The sequence below is a fragment of the Cupressus sempervirens genome, chromosome 5 (genome assembly GCF_028749045.1).
Source record: "Cupressus sempervirens isolate cs-2001-9-10 chromosome 5, ASM2874904v1, whole genome shotgun sequence".
NCBI lineage: Eukaryota > Viridiplantae > Streptophyta > Pinopsida > Cupressales > Cupressaceae > Cupressus > Cupressus sempervirens.
In genome coordinates, this window is record NC_143122.1 from 268898831 (window position 1) to 268917136 (window position 18306).

General features: G+C 34.9%; 1 protein-coding gene and 1 pseudogene across 1 annotated transcript in view; both read right to left on the minus strand.

Annotated features, from left to right (window-relative positions):
• LOC149555592 (uncharacterized) overlaps positions 1 to 11695 on the minus strand; it is an 89608-nt gene extending 77913 nt beyond the window's left edge. Inside the window, 1 exon segment of the mRNA XM_089829438.1 lies at positions 10953 to 11695. Within this exon segment, the coding sequence (XP_089685564.1) occupies positions 10953 to 11584 (632 nt within the window). The 5' untranslated portion in view covers positions 11585 to 11695.
• A 29-nt stretch (positions 11696 to 11724) lies between these two features.
• The window catches only part of LOC149555596 (uncharacterized), an 80104-nt pseudogene continuing 73522 nt past the window's right edge, over positions 11725 to 18306 (minus strand).

The following is an 18306-nucleotide window of genomic DNA, read 5'->3' on the forward strand; positions in this document are numbered from 1 at the left end:
TGCAGCTCCATGTTTAGAACCTGATTCTTGTTTAAATGGCGACTCTAGAAATTTATTTTTAGAATATGAATCGGATTCTGAATCAAAAGGTGAGTGTTATGCAACTATTGATGGAACTTCATACACAGTGCTTACCCGCGGACAAAGGTTAAAGAATCAAGCCTCTAGTCATACTCACAGAGACGACTCCAGTCCTTCTACGAGTAAGGTGCATACTAACCAAGAAGCATCTACTTCAAAAACAGGTAGAGGCAAGACATCCTTTGATTTCATTCAGTTTTGTGAGGAGTCGAAAATTCAAATTTCCACTATTGATTATTTAAAATCACACCCTTCCGAGTTAAAAAGATTGGTAGACCGATGTAAAGGAAGCCCATTGGATGCTGATTGTAACATGATGGTTGAAAAAGAAGATGAAACCTTGACATCTGGTTTGTTTAATCAAGAAGATTCTACTGTTCTAGCAACTTTCCCTAGACAAAAGCCTGAACCTTTTTATATTTCATTGTACATCAATGGATGTAAACTTAGTAATTGCATAATAGATTTAGGTGCATCAGATAATGTTATGCCACATTATGTAGCCAAAGCCTTGGGACTAAACCTTGCTAAGGTGCATGGGAGATGTTATTCTATAGATGCCAAACAAGTCCCTTTACTTGGACAGATCAAAGATGCTCAAGTGGCCTTAGCTTCACATCCGGAAAAGAAACTCCTATTGACTATCCTGGTAGCTGATATTCCAGCAAGTTATGGACTTCTATTAAGTAGAAGTTTCTGTTGAGACTTGGGAGGTGAAATAAAACTAGATTGGTCTCAAGCAATGATACCTATTGGGAATAAGAAGGTCAAATTAGAACCTGAGGAAAAAGCAAAGTTCACAGTTTTAAAGTCAGATGATCCTAAAGCTCAAATTCTATACCAAGAACTAGAATTCAGCAACTATATGTTGTTTACTGAGGAAGATATGAATGAACAAATAGATGAAAACCAAGGTGATAAAACTCCCAATGAAAACAAAGATGCACCAGGCATATGGACGCTTGAATTTGACGGAAGTTGTGCCTCTTCAGGATTTGGAGCAGGTGTAGTATTGATATCCCCAGAAGGAGAACCTGAACCTCTGGCTTTCAAATTGGAATTTGGGAATACTAATAATACTGCAGAATATGAGGCCTTATTACTGGGAATAATGTCAACAAAGGAAAGAGGGATAAAAGTCTTAAAGGCAGAAGGTGATGCAGAGCTTATTGTGAGACAAGTCAAAGGACAGTACTCAGTAAAGAATCATAAACTGAAGAATTACAAGAACAGGGTGTGGAATGAGATAGAAGGTTTAGATGCCTTCTCCATTAGAGCTATGCAAAGAGAAATAAATACAAAGGCTGACTCACTTGCAGTCTCTGCTTCCTTGTTACTCCCACATCCAAATTTTAAGGATAAAAAATATCAAATTGAAATTATATATCGATCTGCTGTCCCAGCTAATATAGAATCCTGGCAAGTCTTTAATAATGATAAGAGTTTGCAGCTGTTTCTTGAAAATGACAAAGCCATTTTTGAATCCAAGTCTCGCAAGGACGATGAACATAACAAAAGTGGTGAGGTTCAACTAAAAAGCAATATTATTCCCCCTTATTTTGTAGCTCTGGAAAAGTTATTTAACAAACATGATGCTTATGTTAAGCAGAAAAGAACAGAAAAAGGACCTACCACAGGTGAATATGAAGGAGTAAACATTGGAGATGTCCATGGTCCCAAAATGATTAATGTTGGAAAATGTTGTACTCCCGAAGAGAGGAAAACTGCAAAGAAATTATTTGAAGAATATAGAGATGTCTTTGCTTGGAGCTATGAAGCCCTGAAGAGCTACAAAGGAGGAGAGGTGAAACATCAGATTCCTCTCAAACCAAATACAGTACCTTTCCGGCAAAAGAAAAGAAACTATAATCCAAAAGTCGCAGATGCCATTTTCCAAGAAGTTGATAAAATGTTAAAAGCCAGGATCATTTATCCTATCCATCACTCTACCTGGATAGCCAACATAGTACCTGTCAGGAAGAAGAATGGAGAAATAAGGATTTGTGTAGATTTTCGTAATTTGAATCAGGCATCTCTCAAAGACAATTTTTCTCTCCCGAACATGGACCATTTGTTACAAACAGTTGCTGGATCTGAGATGATGTCTATGCTCGATGGCTTTTCAAGTTATAACCAGGTCGAAGTAGAAAAGAAAGATCAACATAAAAAAGCGTTCACAACTCCTTGGGGTACATTTGCATATCATAGGATGCTTTTTGGACTGATCAACGCTGGGGCTACGTTCCAAAGATGTATGAGTGAGACCTTCGTTGATATGAAAGATCGAATAATAGTCATATACTTGGATGATCTCACTGTGTTCTCAGAAAAAAGGAAAGACCATATGGAGGATCTGAGAAGAGTGTTACAAAGATGCAGAGAGCATGGGATCTCTCTCAACCTGAAAAAGTCAGTTTTTTGTGTAACTGAAGGAAAACTACTTGGACATATAGTGTCTCAAGAAGGCATCAAAATTGATCCTGATAGAGTAGAGGCCATCCAGAGACTAAGCCTGCCTATAAACAAAACAAGAGTTAAATCTTTCTTTGGCCAGGTGAATTTCCTTAGAAGGTTTGTTCCCGATTTTGCAAAAACTACTAAGCATATAGTAGATATGATGAAGGGAAATTCAAGTTTCAAATGGAGTGAGGAAGGAAAGCGAGCTTTTCAAGATATAAAAACTGCTGTTGCTAATGCCCCTGTGCTATGCCATCCAAATTACAAGCAAGACTTTATTATTTATTGTTATGCTTCAGAACATACATTATCAGCTATTCTTGTGCAGGAGAATGATGAAGGAATACAAGCTCCCATTGCTTTTATGAGCATACCTTTGAAAAATCACGAACTGAAATATTCACGAACCGAAAAGCATGCTTATGCAATAGTTAGAGCACTTAAGAATTTCTGTTTCTATATCTTACATTCACACTCTATTGTCAGCTTTGTCCCAGACACAACAGTAAAAAGTGTACTAATGCAACAAGAAGTAGGTTGCAATGTCAGAGGAGCGTGGGTGGCAAAGATACGGGAATATGATATTGAGATTAAACCTACCAAGTTGATAAGAGGAAATGCTCTATGCAGAGCAATTGCAGAAAACAAAACCACTGGAGAATTAGAAGAATCGGATGAGAAGCAACTGGTGCTAGCAGTAGGTCTCTATGATTCATGGTTCAAAAACATTTCTTACCTTTTAACATATGGTGAATGTCCAGAAGGTTTGAATACAAAACAAAGAAGAGACCTTAAATTGAAAGCGGCCAAGTATGTGATTTGGGATGGCAAGCTTTTCAAAAAGGCTATTGATGGTACATTCCTAAGCTGCGTAGATAAACCACAGCAGGAAAAGTTGTTGAAAGCATTTCATGATGAGGCCTGTGGAGGACACTTTTCTTCTTCAGTTACAGCTTTTAAAATACTAAGGCAATGCTATTACTGGCCTGGGATGTTCAAAGATGCATATGCATGGGTAGCGAAATGTGAAAAGTGTAAAATGTTCTCTGGACGCCCTCAATTAGCTGCACTGCCACTAAGACCTGTTATCATTGAAGGACCTTTTCAACAATGGGGCCTTGATTTCATTGGGCCGATTACACCTACGTCCACTGCCGATCATCAATACATCATAACTGCAACTAACTACTTCACCAAGTGGGTAGAGGCTAAAGCCACGAAGAAGACTACTACAGAAGTAGTGTGTGAATTTATAAAGGAAAACATTCTGGTCAGGTTTGGTGTTCCTATCAAATTAGTGATGGACAATGCATCTTATTTTTCATCAATTGAAATCACTAATTTTTGTTTTGAGTATGGGATTATTGTTAGTCATTCATCTTATTATTTCCCTAAAGAGAATGGTCAAGTGGAGTCTAGCAACAAAAACTTGATTAATATTGTTAAGAAGCTGGTCTCAGATAATCAGAAAAATTGGCACAAAAAGATTCATGAGGCACTCTGGGCAGACAGAGTGACACCCAAGAGGGCAATCGGAATATCTCCTTTTGAGCTGGTTTATGGAACTGAAGCTAATCTACCTTTACCATTGGAATTGGCCACAAGCAAACTCAAAACAGTAATTGAAGATGATGTCTATAGGGATGGTCTAGAAAAAAGAATCATGTATCTGAGTAAACTGGAAGAAGAAAGGATGGAAATTGTTGATCATATCACATAGCACCAAATGCGAGTAAAAGAACTTTTTGACAAGAAAACAAGACCTCGAAAATTTATGGTGGGAGATATGGTGCTACTATGGGACAAAAGAAAGGCTCCAAAAGGAATGCATAAGAAGTTTGATACTCTGTGGAAAGGACCTTTCAAAATTCAACAGGCATTTGAAAATAATTCTTTCAAATTGGCGTATGAAAATGGTGAAGTACTACCACTGACTTATAATGGTCAGGATCTCAAGCTCTACCAAGTTACAAATTGAAAACAGGTAACCCCTGTAATGTACCATAGTTAGACTTAGTGTTGTGTATGTCTTAGTTAGCTTTCCCTTTCCAGTGTCTTTTCCTTGCTTTCTTGTTTTGTTTTGTTTTTGTTGTGTTGCCGCCTTTTATTTTCTTCTGCGAAACCAGAGATTCTAAGTCCCTTTGTTTGGGCATACTCTACCCAATCCCCAGTCAGAGCCAAGTGTTGCCCCACTTTTCACCATATACAAATTTCGCAAAGTGGAGAGTGAACTAATGTCATGTTTTGTCAGAGTCTGGTCAATAGGTCTTTCTTCTTTAGGTGCTGAGTTTCTCCATCAGGTTTTCATCTTTTCCCTTCTCCCGTGTCACATATAGCCCAAGTGGGTTTTTCTTGATTGTCATGATCCTTAAAGGGTAGTTTAGAACCATACTCGATGGAGATTCTCGAATTGTGCTACATCAACTAATTTTCTTGCAACTCATTTAATCTGGAGTTAGAGAAAATTGAATTGGCGGAAAATCAAGTTTCGGCTTCTCCTCAGCGAGTTTTTGCACCCCGAAGGCGAATTTCCGCAAAGACTAGCAAATGTTATTTGTAAGCTTCATTCAAGTAAAGTGAATCATGTTATGAAAAGATCGTTCAAGTGATGTCATGATCTCACAGCGACAATCATTTTAAAGTTTGGCAAATGATCAGAATAGTGATCGGCGAAAAACCAGAAAAGAGCTTCTCCGTGGCGGATTTCAAAGTCAAAAATCAGTTTTTCGAAGAGGTGTATTTAAAGGAATTGAGAACGCCAATGGGCCCCACCTCTCAGTTGCAAAGTCGGTTTTGTGTTTTTCGGGAGCTCAAAATAAAGTGAATAGGGTAGAAGATGTAAAACAATGGCCATTTGCAGAAAATCAAGTTTCTTCTTCTCCATAGCGAGTTTTCGCACCCGGAAGGTGAAACTCCGCAGAATCCATAGATGCATTCTGTAGGCTGAAACAAGGATAGGTAAGCCGCATTATGGTTAAATCATTCAAATAGCATGATGTTTTCATAGTAAAAATTACTCAGAACTCATTAAGCTGACCGGAATAGTGATCAGCGAAAAATCCGAAAAGAGCTTCTCCGTGGCGGATTCCGAAGTTAGAAGTCAGTTTTCCACAAAGGATTTATAAAAGGGTAAAGTGACGTAGTGGGTCCCACTCTTCATCGGCGAAGCTACTTTTATGTTTTCCGAAGGCTTTATATAAAAAGGGTTAAAGGAGAGAAAATAAAAGAAAGACAGAAGCGAAAAATTGGAAACTGACTTCTCCACTGCAGGTTTTCTACCCTCGAAGGCTGTTTTCCGCATTTGAGGAAAAATCATTCCTGCGAGCATGGTAAGTACGTGAATTGATTGCAGATTGTTTTGGGCAAAGAAATAGAAGCAGATCAGTGAATTGATGGGGTGTTTGCAAGCAGAATTGAGGTAAGTGGATTTTGCCCTAGGAAGTACTTCGTTCTTATTTTTTCGAAAGATGGATGAAACAGAAAGTAAACCAGTAATTAATGAAAGTTACCGTTGAAGCCAACGGGAACAGTGAAAAGACAAAGATAAATCCGTTATAACCTTTGCACCCACCAATCCAATGGATTAACCTTTAATTCCGCTCGTGTGGCGTGATTTATGAAATTCAACAGGCAAATCTAAGGTTATTCTATAAAGAGGGAAGTGACAGATTTTCAAACTACCGTTTACTGTTATACTGTTGTATCAAATAGTGCTTTTAAGTAATTTTCAAAGTTATAGAGGTTGCTTCTTGTGTCAGTTGCGACTGTTTGAGTTTTTACTATCATACATCAAATAAAATGGCAACAAGATTCGCGAGTTTTGATGGATTGGGTGGAATTAAGTCAGAGTGGTCGACTTTCACAGATACTTCACTCTGTTTCTATGATATGCAAGATTTTCAAAGGAAATTAAAAGCAGAGCCAATTCATCCCATAACGGGAAAACTTTGGGGAAGCGGATTAGTGGAAGCAACTGGGTTCCCTATAGTAGTACAAGCCCCGAAGTTGATTTTGGAATGCATCAATCATTACAACCCAGATACAAAGCAAATTCTATTGCCTGATCAAACGGTGTTGATTTCAATTGATCGTCAACCAGTAGTGAATTGCTTGCGGATTCCAAAACGAGAGGAGTTCTCTGATTTAACGATGAGTGGAGCCATGTCTGAGTTCTCTTTGAAGAAGATGGTTTGGAGGACGGAGATCATGCAGCCTTGGTTTCGAAAGCCAAGGGGAGCTAAGAGTAAAGTCCCTAAAACTCTTTTCGGCACAGACCTCAAACCAGAAATTGTTGACATTTTGGTTCTGTTGCATCGACTCAAAGGTGAGGTAGAAGCTTTTAATTTTGTAGAGTAGTACTTCTTTTTGGTGCAAGTTATTTGCTCATACACACAGTATATTGACTGGGCGTATGAGGTCAGTGAGCATCTTTCTAGGGCTCTCAATGCAGCCAAGTTTTATAATTCATTTTATATGTCCTCTTTCTTGATATACATGTTGGCTTCTCTTCAATTGTGGCCAAGACTCCCTAGAATTGAGAATTTTTCTGACAATGTAAAAAGTTATGAGTTTTATCCATGCTTGCAATTACAGAATAGTTATGCAGAATACATCCGAGTAAATGATGCATTCACCATGATTATTTACAGGGAGCTCCAAGGGTGTTCGAAGCGGAGATTCAGTCCGGAAGCGATGGCGACAATCGATCAATTTGGCAATTATTTCATTCAGTTCTCATCATTTTCTTATTTGCGTCTTGCAGCGTTTGATGGATTTCCATTGAAGTTGCCCAGGTATCCAGATGATATGATCGTGCTCGTAGAGATAGTAAGGCAAGCAATCCAAGTGAACATGTTGAGCGCCAACTTGAGGAAGAAAGGGTATGAATTCCCTATAAAAGTTGGGGCATACAGTTGCGAAACCAGATCAGATGCAAAGAATATACTCAAAGCATTTGAGAGTAAATACAAATTAGAAGAGTATGAAGCAGTAAGGCCCCTGTTTGATCCTAATGGATATGCCAGAGATGTGCTACAAATTGGAAGCGTAATCAAACATGAGACAACCATGGAGGATTATTGGGCAAATTGTAAGAATGAACTGGAGAGTCAAGATCATGCCTTTGCCAGATTTACAATTGATCAGGTAAAGACATATGGTATAAATTTAGATGTGGAGGGATTGGAAGATGATGGTCAAAATATGTACAATAATACATATTTGACTAAGTTGAGGAATACACCCATTAGTTCTGAACCATATGTTGACATAGACGAAGACTTCGATGTCATGATGGCAAAAATTATCAAAAGGACTAGGAAGTGGGTTGAGTGGACAGCTAAGAGAGGCCGGAGCAAGAGCAAAACTACTCAAGCTTCTCTAGCTACAGATACTCCTGCTTCATCTCAAAGTGCCACACCCAGTTGTACTACTGCACTTGCTCAAGGCCTAGCTCAATCTGCAAGCAGAGGTGATCAACCCCCGGAGAAGAATGTTCCAATAGCCCCAACCTGTCAAGGTGGATCACTACCAGTCATTGGAGCTCAAGCTGAGGCTGAAAAAGAAACGGAAGAACAGAAAGATCCGACTTCTCTCTTGAGATCCGAAGAACCTCTTTTCCGCAACTACAATGGCAACGACTCCAGCAAAGAAGAAAATGTTCAGCATTGAATCACTTGGAACAGCCTCCAAAGTGATTAGTACAAAATCTTGGCTCGAGGATACTTTGGAAAAGAAGAGGAAAAGGAAAGATGAAAGTGTTCCTTCAAAAGATGTTGTATCTCAAGCGGTTCGCTTAGGATCTGCCATAGTGAAAGCTAAAAAGCAGAAGACCTTGTCAATTCTGGGACAAGATCCAAAAACAGGGCACTTAACTCTGGAGGTAGCGAAACCAAACAAGGCAAGGAGAATTGAAGATATGACGCCAGAGGACTTCACTCTACATTCAATTGATCTCGGGGAAGCTAGGCATGATACAAAAGTGGGCCTATGAAGATCAAGTAACGAGGTGATAGAAGAACAATTGGAGGACCTCAAACTGTCAAAAATCAGAATGAACGCAAAGATTGAAGAATTGAAAAGATTCATCAGGCAACTAGTTGTTCCATTGGCAACCATTACTGGTGTGCCTGCTACTGAGAACCCTACTGTAGAAGAAGTGCTAGCCTTCATCTCACAACTCCAAAAGGATAGACATTTTGGCCAGATCGGAAAAGAATGTATTGAGAAGCTCAGTACAGATGGAGCTGTTATGATTGATCAAATTGGAAATATTATCCTTCAGTTAGAAATTGAGAAGGATAATATCACTTCTAATCACAACACTTTGGCCGCAGAAAAGGCATGGTGTCATGAATGTGTTTCTCTCCTAAATATGGTCATCCAAATGAAGGCAAAATAGGCAATCGAAGCGAATATTTTGAAGAAGGGGACTGAGCCTCTGTTCAAATGGCTTCAGAACATGCAATTCAAGCAGGAGATGATTCAAGAGGCAGAGGAAAGACTCAAAGAAACAAAGGAAAAGGTGAAGAAGATCCAAGACAAAGCATTTGAGCTCATGCAAGGGTTACACACAGATCCACAAAGCAGTGGGCAAGGAAAGACTCTCATTGGGATAGAAGTAATGAAGAATAACTTCTCCACATTCTTGAATTCTCTATCTGGGATGACTTCAAGCAGTCAAAACAGAGTGGTAGAGTTGCAGACACTGGGTGGATGCGTACATGTGGCAGCTAGAGAGTTGACAAGTCAGCTAAGTGCAGTAAAGGAACTGGCTCGGGAGCATTCAAAGTGGCTCTTAAGATTCACCAATATACATGTGCCTAGTCACGAGGAGATGATCCCAATTATAGTGGCTGCCAGAACATATAGGACGAAAACTAAAAAGGGGAAGAAGTCCAAGTGATTCAGATTACCCCCTTTTCCTTTTCTATTGTAAATTTTGAAATCTTTGTTAATAGTTTGATAATGATAAATTGGCATCTTGCCATTTGTCATATAGAGAAGATGCACCGATTGATATTCCTATTGTAACGGTCATCTCTCAAATCCTATATGTATGAAATTTAATTGTTAATCAAAGGTCGGCAAATTTTGGTGTGAAGTACTATTTGTTGCAGAGACAATCGAATGGTATTTTGTTTCAATCATTTTCCTTTCCAATTAGTATTGTGATTAGTTAGTATTTCCTTTCTGTATGACAAAGAACTAAGGAAGAACAGAGTTTCACTTCCCCTGTTTTCCAGAATATGAATGAATGGAATAAGCACTGTTATAATTCATTCAACGAAAGGATTCTGTTAGTTTTTCTTGATTCATTAGTTATAATTCAGATTTAAGTTTGATTTAGTTTAGCATCAGTAATTTCCGTGAATGGATTTATGAATTCATAAGATGTGTGGGTACACGAATCTGTTTTATATCAAGAAGTTTTCCATGCCTGAATTAAGTTCTAGTTAGGCTTGATTTGGTTTGCCTCTTTTGCTCTCGAGTTAAGAGCATACCCCGCATTAGGTTTAGGATCAAAACATAATTCTTTGAATATCATTTACATAGGGAGCTGTACCTTAATTTAGAGGGAAATTAGTTATTCTCAGAAACAGTTTCCCAACTGTTGTGTAAAGTTGTTCTTCATTACAAATTGGGCAAATTAAAAGTAGAAACATAAGAAGAACAATCTGTTTACCAACAGAGTAGTGTTGGGGATGGGTGACCTCCCTCCCGGTGCTTCTGTGAGCATCACGTAAATCCAATGAGTGTTCAGTGTTCCATTTATTCTCATAAGAGATGGATTCGTGTGGAATCACTACTCATGAAACATGGGTCAATGAGTTTGACTCAAAATCACACAGTTAAATTCTGATAGCAATATCACAACTCGATAAAACCTCTTTAAATTCCATCCCCACCCCATTTTCACCCCCTTAAACTAAGGGGGCTAAAAACTTGGGGCTCCTATTTTATAAGAAAATATTAAATAATCCTTTTGCCCTCCTTAAAATGTTATCATGGAGTCACCCGCTCCACAAAAATAGAGCTCAAGCCCCTCCCATAGAACCCCTGCCTAAGAACAAATAAAAGTAGAATTAAAAAGAGAAAACACTCTTTCCTCTCCCTTAAACCTCCTAATACATTTTAAAATATATATATCCCGCTATTCCTTTTATAAATGAAATGTTAGTACACTAACAATAGAATTAAAAAGACACAACCTTGGAACAAAAAACAAAAGTGAAAAAAAACTACCCCTCGGCCCCACCTAAGTCCTGGTAGAAATTATTCAACATTGAGTCATTATTTTCATTAACTACGGTCCGAGACCCTTCCCTAATATCCTTGCTCTTAAAATATACATCCAGCAGCAGCCGCAAAATAAAAAGAAACGGAAGCAAAAAGTAAGGAGGTTCAGTACATACCCGTCTGCTATGTCCATGGACCAACCTGAGCGGTCACAGATCTTGAAAAGAGCAGCAATCCATTGGTCAATGTCTTTGCTCCTGTGGCCGACTGAATGGCCATACAATTGTAGGCATGGGTAGATCTTACCAAGGGCATGCTTCCACCACTCAATCTCTTCTCCTGACTGTCTGCGATGCTTTTGGAATGATTGGCAATACGGACTATTCTCCTTTTCTGGATATCTAACTTGAGTTGGATCCACGTAATAAAACAGAGGAATGATGAGGCCATTGGCCCTCACCATTTCAGCAGCTTCCCTCAGACACCAAGTTGATTCTGCATACCCTTTGGAAAATATGGGAATAAATATGGCACTGCCATTTATTGCTTCTTTCAAGCTCGGCCAAATCTCTTCTCCCTTTTCCAAATTTTCATCGTCTTTATAGACGTTCAGCCCTGCAACGGAGAGGGCTTCGAATAGATGGTCAACAAGAGTCTTCCTCACATCTTGTCCCCTGAAACTCAGAAACACATGGTACCTCTTGTCACTTTGGAAGGCAAGTTTAGTAGAGTGGGGTTCGTATCTGAGAAAGGATTCTCCAGAAGTAGATGCAGATGAGTGTGTGATAGTTCTAGATGTGGATGCCATGGGAATGGATCAAACTGAACACAGAATTGACACAAGATGAGAGCAATGGAAGAGGGTTTCTTGATGACAAAGGCAGAGCAATAAACTAGGAATGCAAAAACCCTTTCTGTTGAGACGGGGAAGGTAAAGTGCAATGTATATTATAGGCCTCGAGCAGAGAGATACGGACAAAGACGATGTGACTGGACGCGTAAATGGAGTGGATGACAGCCCTTGTGTTGAACTTCAATGTCAATTTCACACGGTGGAGCAGTTAGGCACCGGCTACGTTGCAACTTATTTGCACTGTTTGGATAAGTTGCACTGTCCGGATGCAAATCCTTCATTTTGACATCAAGTACTGTCAGACTTTCTTGACAGTGTAGTAATCCGTAATCTTGGCCCAAAATCTAACTTTATTTAGAGTATTAAGATAGTTGTAAATAATTTTATTTTAAACAAGTAAGAGTGGTCTTTGAGTTTTCGGTAGAGGCTCTTTCCAAGTATGCCCACTCTCTTGTTCATGTTTACCTATTCAAGCAGCCGAGTTTTACAATGGGAGTCAATTGTAAAGACTTAAATTTTATTGGGAGAGGGGGTTTCAAGTCCAAAGTTAGTTGCATGTGCCAAAGAGATTAATTTGAATGATCCTAATTCTTTATTATTTAAAAATAGCTTATTCTGTCTAAGTAATATATTTTAATACTATATAACAATACAAGCACAAAATATTTATATTATATACTATGATAGCATATTGTGTTTGTATAGTTCTATAAGATTAAAATATTTTATTTTTTCCCTTAATTTTAGTTATCTAAAAAAACTATAGATGAACTTTTATAATTATATATTTATATTGTTGTAAAATAATTTGTATTGTTGTTTTAATTTTAAATTTTATAAGTAAAATATTTTAAAGAGAAATTTAATATATTAGTTATAATAGAGGATGACATTAAATTTAACAAAGCAATTTTATACATTATAATAAAAAGAAATAATTTAAGACATTACTAAATAAATTAATACTATAGCATACTATATTTTAACATGTTTAAAAATCTTTAATGCATTATATATATATATATATATATATATATATATATAAGAAGGTTTTTGTAACGCCCCGCCAAGAGATCCAAAAGAATTAACTTAAAGTTTTATTAAGTTTGCTAAACATTTTTTTTTCTAAAGTAAGAATGTATAACATGCACATCAAACACATAGTAGCGGAAGCAATAACATGTAATCATCGACAAACATACATAACAAGTTACATTCCTTAAGGGTCCCAAGACGTTGAGTCACTTTTAAATTTAATTAATTCTAAGTCTAACAACTACCACATCCACATGAAAGAATAATAATAAAGTCCAATGTCCACAATATACATTTGTTTCGAATGCCTCTTAGCAAATTAATCGGAATGCTCAATCATCCACTGTACATGTCACAGGGTATGAAAGGCTTAAAAGAATATACATATGTAAAAATAGAAATGCATCAACCTCCACGAATCCATGATACAAAGTACAGTAAAAATATATGAAACCATTCACCATACATGATACATCCATACATCCATAATGATAAAACATCTATCATAAAATCTAACCATCCATCATAATAATCCAAGAACATAGTGAAGGTAAATGCCAACCAAGAAAGCTCAAGCCACGGCGACTACGAACGGATCTCAATGGTAAGAGTAAAAAGCACTACCACTCGACCGCATGGAACCTAAATGGTCCACTCCCACCGCGGTGAGGAGATAGTCTCAAGTCCCAAATAGGATATCAAATCACATAATCACAAGTACTCTCTAAGTCTAGGAAATCCTAAAAGTACACTAACTCAAAGGTTCCAACATAGATAGACATCTAGACCCAGAGGCACCACAAAGACACGTAGGAAACCTAGTATGCAAGCAGGAAAGTGTCATTGCAAAAGTCACGTCAGAAGTTACCCAAGCAATCCCTTAGGAATCCTGGGTCCCCTGCGATCCTGCGGCCACTAGTATCCTCTCGTACTGACGAGGCATACTACGGAATGCAAGGTCGTAACCAAGCGTTCTCTCTACCCCATCCTAGTCTGTACTAGCACTCAAGGCATGGAAGAGAACATACAGTTATCTTATTAGGTTCATTTAAGTCAGTATTTAGGTGAGATGTTTTCACTTATTAAAACAAACAACTTACAATGAGTCATGCCCAGAGCCACTTCGGGTCTCCCGTCCCTCATTGCAAGCCACTTCCCGACACTACTCATAGATAACCTACCCTAGGTTCATGAAATCACAAAATCAAGAATCGTAATAAAATCACCTTAGTCTTATACAAGCAACTGAAAACATCATAAATATAATCCATAATCATCACATCAGTTCTCCATGAGCAACTGAATAGCCTCAAATATTAATCATAATGATCACAACAAATCTCTATCAGCATCTGAAGGCATAAATGATAAATCACAATATCCCATGGTTCTCCAACGAGCAACCAGAAAGAATCCCAATAATAGAACACAAAATTGATCGAAGACTCCAAAATGGTCAAGTCAAACATGTCACAACATGACATCATCAAAAGCATAGCAAAACACTTCAATCCCATCAATGCAACTGGAAAGCAACCCAAGTATAACTGATCGATGACTCAAAAATTGGTTAAGTCAGGTAACTCAAATACATAAACCTCAATGTCACACAAGGAAACTGAAAAGCAATAACAAACAGTAAATACCTCCATGATAGAGCATACTATCGCATTACCTTGGTTGGTTTGAAAAAAAATCGAGAACAAATCATCATCACCTCACATTCACAAACCCCCGAGCCTCTGGTAACGACGTAAGACTGGTCAACATCTGATCAACCCGAAACCCCAAACATAATATCATAAGAAAATAGAACAGTATAATACAGTTCATAGTTTTGGGTTTGTTTCTATAATACACACTAAGGTTTAAGTTGAAATTTTCAGTTTGAGTTTCAATGAACGTTTTTAATGTAAAGGTTTCTCACTATTACCCTTATAATTTAACCTAATTATTTATTCATGAATATACAAGTATTCTCAAATTTAAAGTCAAATTTCCTAAAATAAATCAATATGGAATAATCTTTATTTTATTAAGTTATAAAAATAATCAATAATGATTTTAAACAAAATCACTATGATTTTATTAAAATCAATTATTTTATTTTCATTTAATAATAACTCTTTTACTATTTTCAGATATTACTCTAACCATATATAATTAAATAAATTAATATTTTATTTAAATATACAAACATTTATTATTATAAAATTATTAACAATTTTTAATAAATTAAAATTTATTAAAGAAATTTTTATTGTTAATATCTATTAACAAATTTATACTATTAAACATTGTTAAAATAAAATACAATTATGTTTAACATAACTGACGCCCTTTAAAACAGAGCCGTGCGGCCCCGTCATAGGGTACCGCAGGCTTTAAAGGCCGTGCGGTCCCCTGTTGACGCAGGTCGCCGTCGGCGATTTCAAATTGCTGGGGGGGGAAAAGGTAAGACCCCTCCCCATGCGTTTTATAAAAATTTTTTTTTTTATTATTATTTTTTTTTTCAAAGTAAGAAACTTTTAAATTCAATCAAAATCATCTCTTAATTCATTCTTATTTAAAATTTAATAAGATATGTTTATTATTATTATATAAATATTTTATAAATAATTATTTATAATTATTTTATTTTATTTTTTTATTTTTTTTATAACATTCACAAATATAATCTGATAGAGAAAATAATATTAACCATTCAAATTTCAATCTACAATTTTCATTTATGAGTTTAAAATTTAACCCTTTCCCGATTAAATTCAGATTTCTTTAATCTATCAAATAAGAATTTTTGATCACTCTTCTAATTTTTAAGTATGCCGAATATATTGACAAGCATTTAATAATTTACAATATTGAAATATTTAAGCTTTCATCACAAATAATTTGGACATACAATCCACAGGCACAAAGAAGACAAGAAAGGATAATTGCATAATTAATCAATGATCAAAACTCAAGACCCTACCTGAGCCTGATGCTATTATGCAATCCCCAGGAACTGTAAGAGAATTCGCTCATCTTCAATAACCTTTTTCTGAAAAAAAATTTTAGAATTCACCTTCTGAAATTCGCTTCCAAAAGTTGTCTCCCAAAATTTCTATCTCCCCAAGATTCACCGTCCAAATTCGTGTCCCTCAAAAATGAACCCCAAAGTTGTGATAAGGAGTTTTCTCCTCAAATCGGGGCACTAATTGTGCATTCACCCGAGAGGACTCCTTGCTCCACTGAGTTAACTCTAAAATAACTTGTATTAATCTTTGCTTTATCTTTTTAATACACATTAAGTTGAATTATTAAATAACTTTATTTAATATTCCACTTGACTTCTATTTTAAATTAATTAATTACTTTAATCTCATGTGCACTTTATGAAATTAAAAATAACATTATTATTTTCTATTATTTTATCTTTTAATTAATTTCTCATATTTAAACTCATGCTTAGATCATGCGATCTAGAAACCTTTAATAATTTAATATATTTTCCACTTTTAATTTATTTTAGAAACTTTAATTGATAAAAATATTTATTAATTTAATTAATAATAATACTTAGCATTTATTTATAAATGAACTCTAAATATATTATTATTAAATTAAATAAATATTATCGCGTTCTAAATTTATACTTAAAACTTTTATCTCCAAATTCAATTCTTTTTATTTAATTAATTTCTTAATTAATTAAATATAATTAAATATTAAAATGTCATAATAATTTTTCTATTAAATTAAATCATTAATTAATATTTTTAATTAGACTTAATTAATAGAAAACACATCAAGGACTCATAAGGCAACATACGAAACCCCATCATAGAAAAACACATACTAAATCAAACAAAAGGGTTATAATCGCGAAATTACATCATTTGATGCATTCGGAGGGTACTTAACTCAGATACTTGTCCTAATTATCAATTAGGATGATTGGCTAAAGGGTTTAGGATTTGGACTTAAGAGTTTATCTCCCCTCTCTTACCATTGAGATAATGCGATAGGGTACGCTCATCTTGGCAATTCAGAGAAGTCGATACCCGGTACCTGCAACCTACATAAAATTCACGCATGTATAAACACAATATTCTAAGCTAAATAGACAATGGCAGGAAGTGGTGCATCGTGTAGATCCCAACTAGCAGGTGACTACAACTCCCTTCCTTAACCACATCAGAAACACCATTCATAAAGAAAACAAATACGCGCACCATACACATGCAGTATGGGGTAAGTATCCATGAAGAAGCACATGCGATAATAAACCATCTAACTAATCATCATCGATAACTAAAAACATTGAATAATCATCATACATGCATGAAATATAGAGTACCAAGTAATCTCATTATATAATAAACTGAGTGTAAAACATCTAATAATCTCTAAAATAATAATACTAATCATCAAACATAAAATTGGCCTAAAAGAGTTTGGCAAGGATGACAGAAATGCGACTTAGGGGCAGGCACTACAGTTTTCAAAAATTTGTATTATTTTATGATCTGAAATTTTATTTCTTACACTTGATTCTGTTTCATACTAGTGATAGTATAAAAAATTTCACATAATATTTCTTAAATATAATTTTTAATTATATATTTAAATTTTATATTTAAAATTAAAAATATCTTCAAGGCTAAATTTATTTATTTATTAAAAAATTTTGTAATGTTTTATCATCTAAACTTTTGGTGCCGCAGTAATCCCGACCCCAAAACTTGGATTGGCTCTAACTTTATTTAGACTATTATATTTTTACTAGATTATTAAGATTGTTGTAAATTATTTTATTTTAGATAAGTAAAAAGTTCATAAAAGAAATTTGATGTGAGAAAGAGATGATCAAGGTAATTCTTAATTACTTAAATGTATTTTAATATTTTAATTAATATGAGGTATTTAAATAAAAAAACGTAAATCAAATTATGAATGATTTTCTAATTTATTTAGAGATTTTATAATTACTTTTTGTGGATATTCATTCATACTTAATAAGAAAGACTTCATAATTTATTTCAAGATTTTAGTAGTATGGATTTATTCTTACATTTATATTCACACTATTTTTTTCTAATAAAATAATTTTAATTAATATGTCAAAAGATCTAACAAAATACCAATTTTAAAAATTAAAATATAATAATTATCAAAAGAAATCTTTAATAATGTTATCACAAACAAATCAAATCTTATTCTAATTCAACAAAATAAAATATAAATTTTAGATGATAAAACATTACAAAAGTTGTTAAAAATAAATATATTTAGCGTTGAAGATATTTTTTATTTTAAATATATAATTAAAAAATATATTTAAGAAATATTATGTGGAAAAATTTACACTATCACTATTATGAAACAAAATCAAATGTAATAAATAAAATTCAGATCATAAAATAATACAAATTTCTTAAAACCTTCTTTAATATATATATATATATATATATATATATATATATATATATATATATATATATATATATATATATATATATATATATATATATATATATAATGCATTAAAAAATTTCTTAAATGTTAAAATATAATATACTTATTAATTTATTTAGCAATGTGTCAAATTATTTCTAATAATGTATAAAATTGCTTTGTTAGATTTAATGTCATCCTCT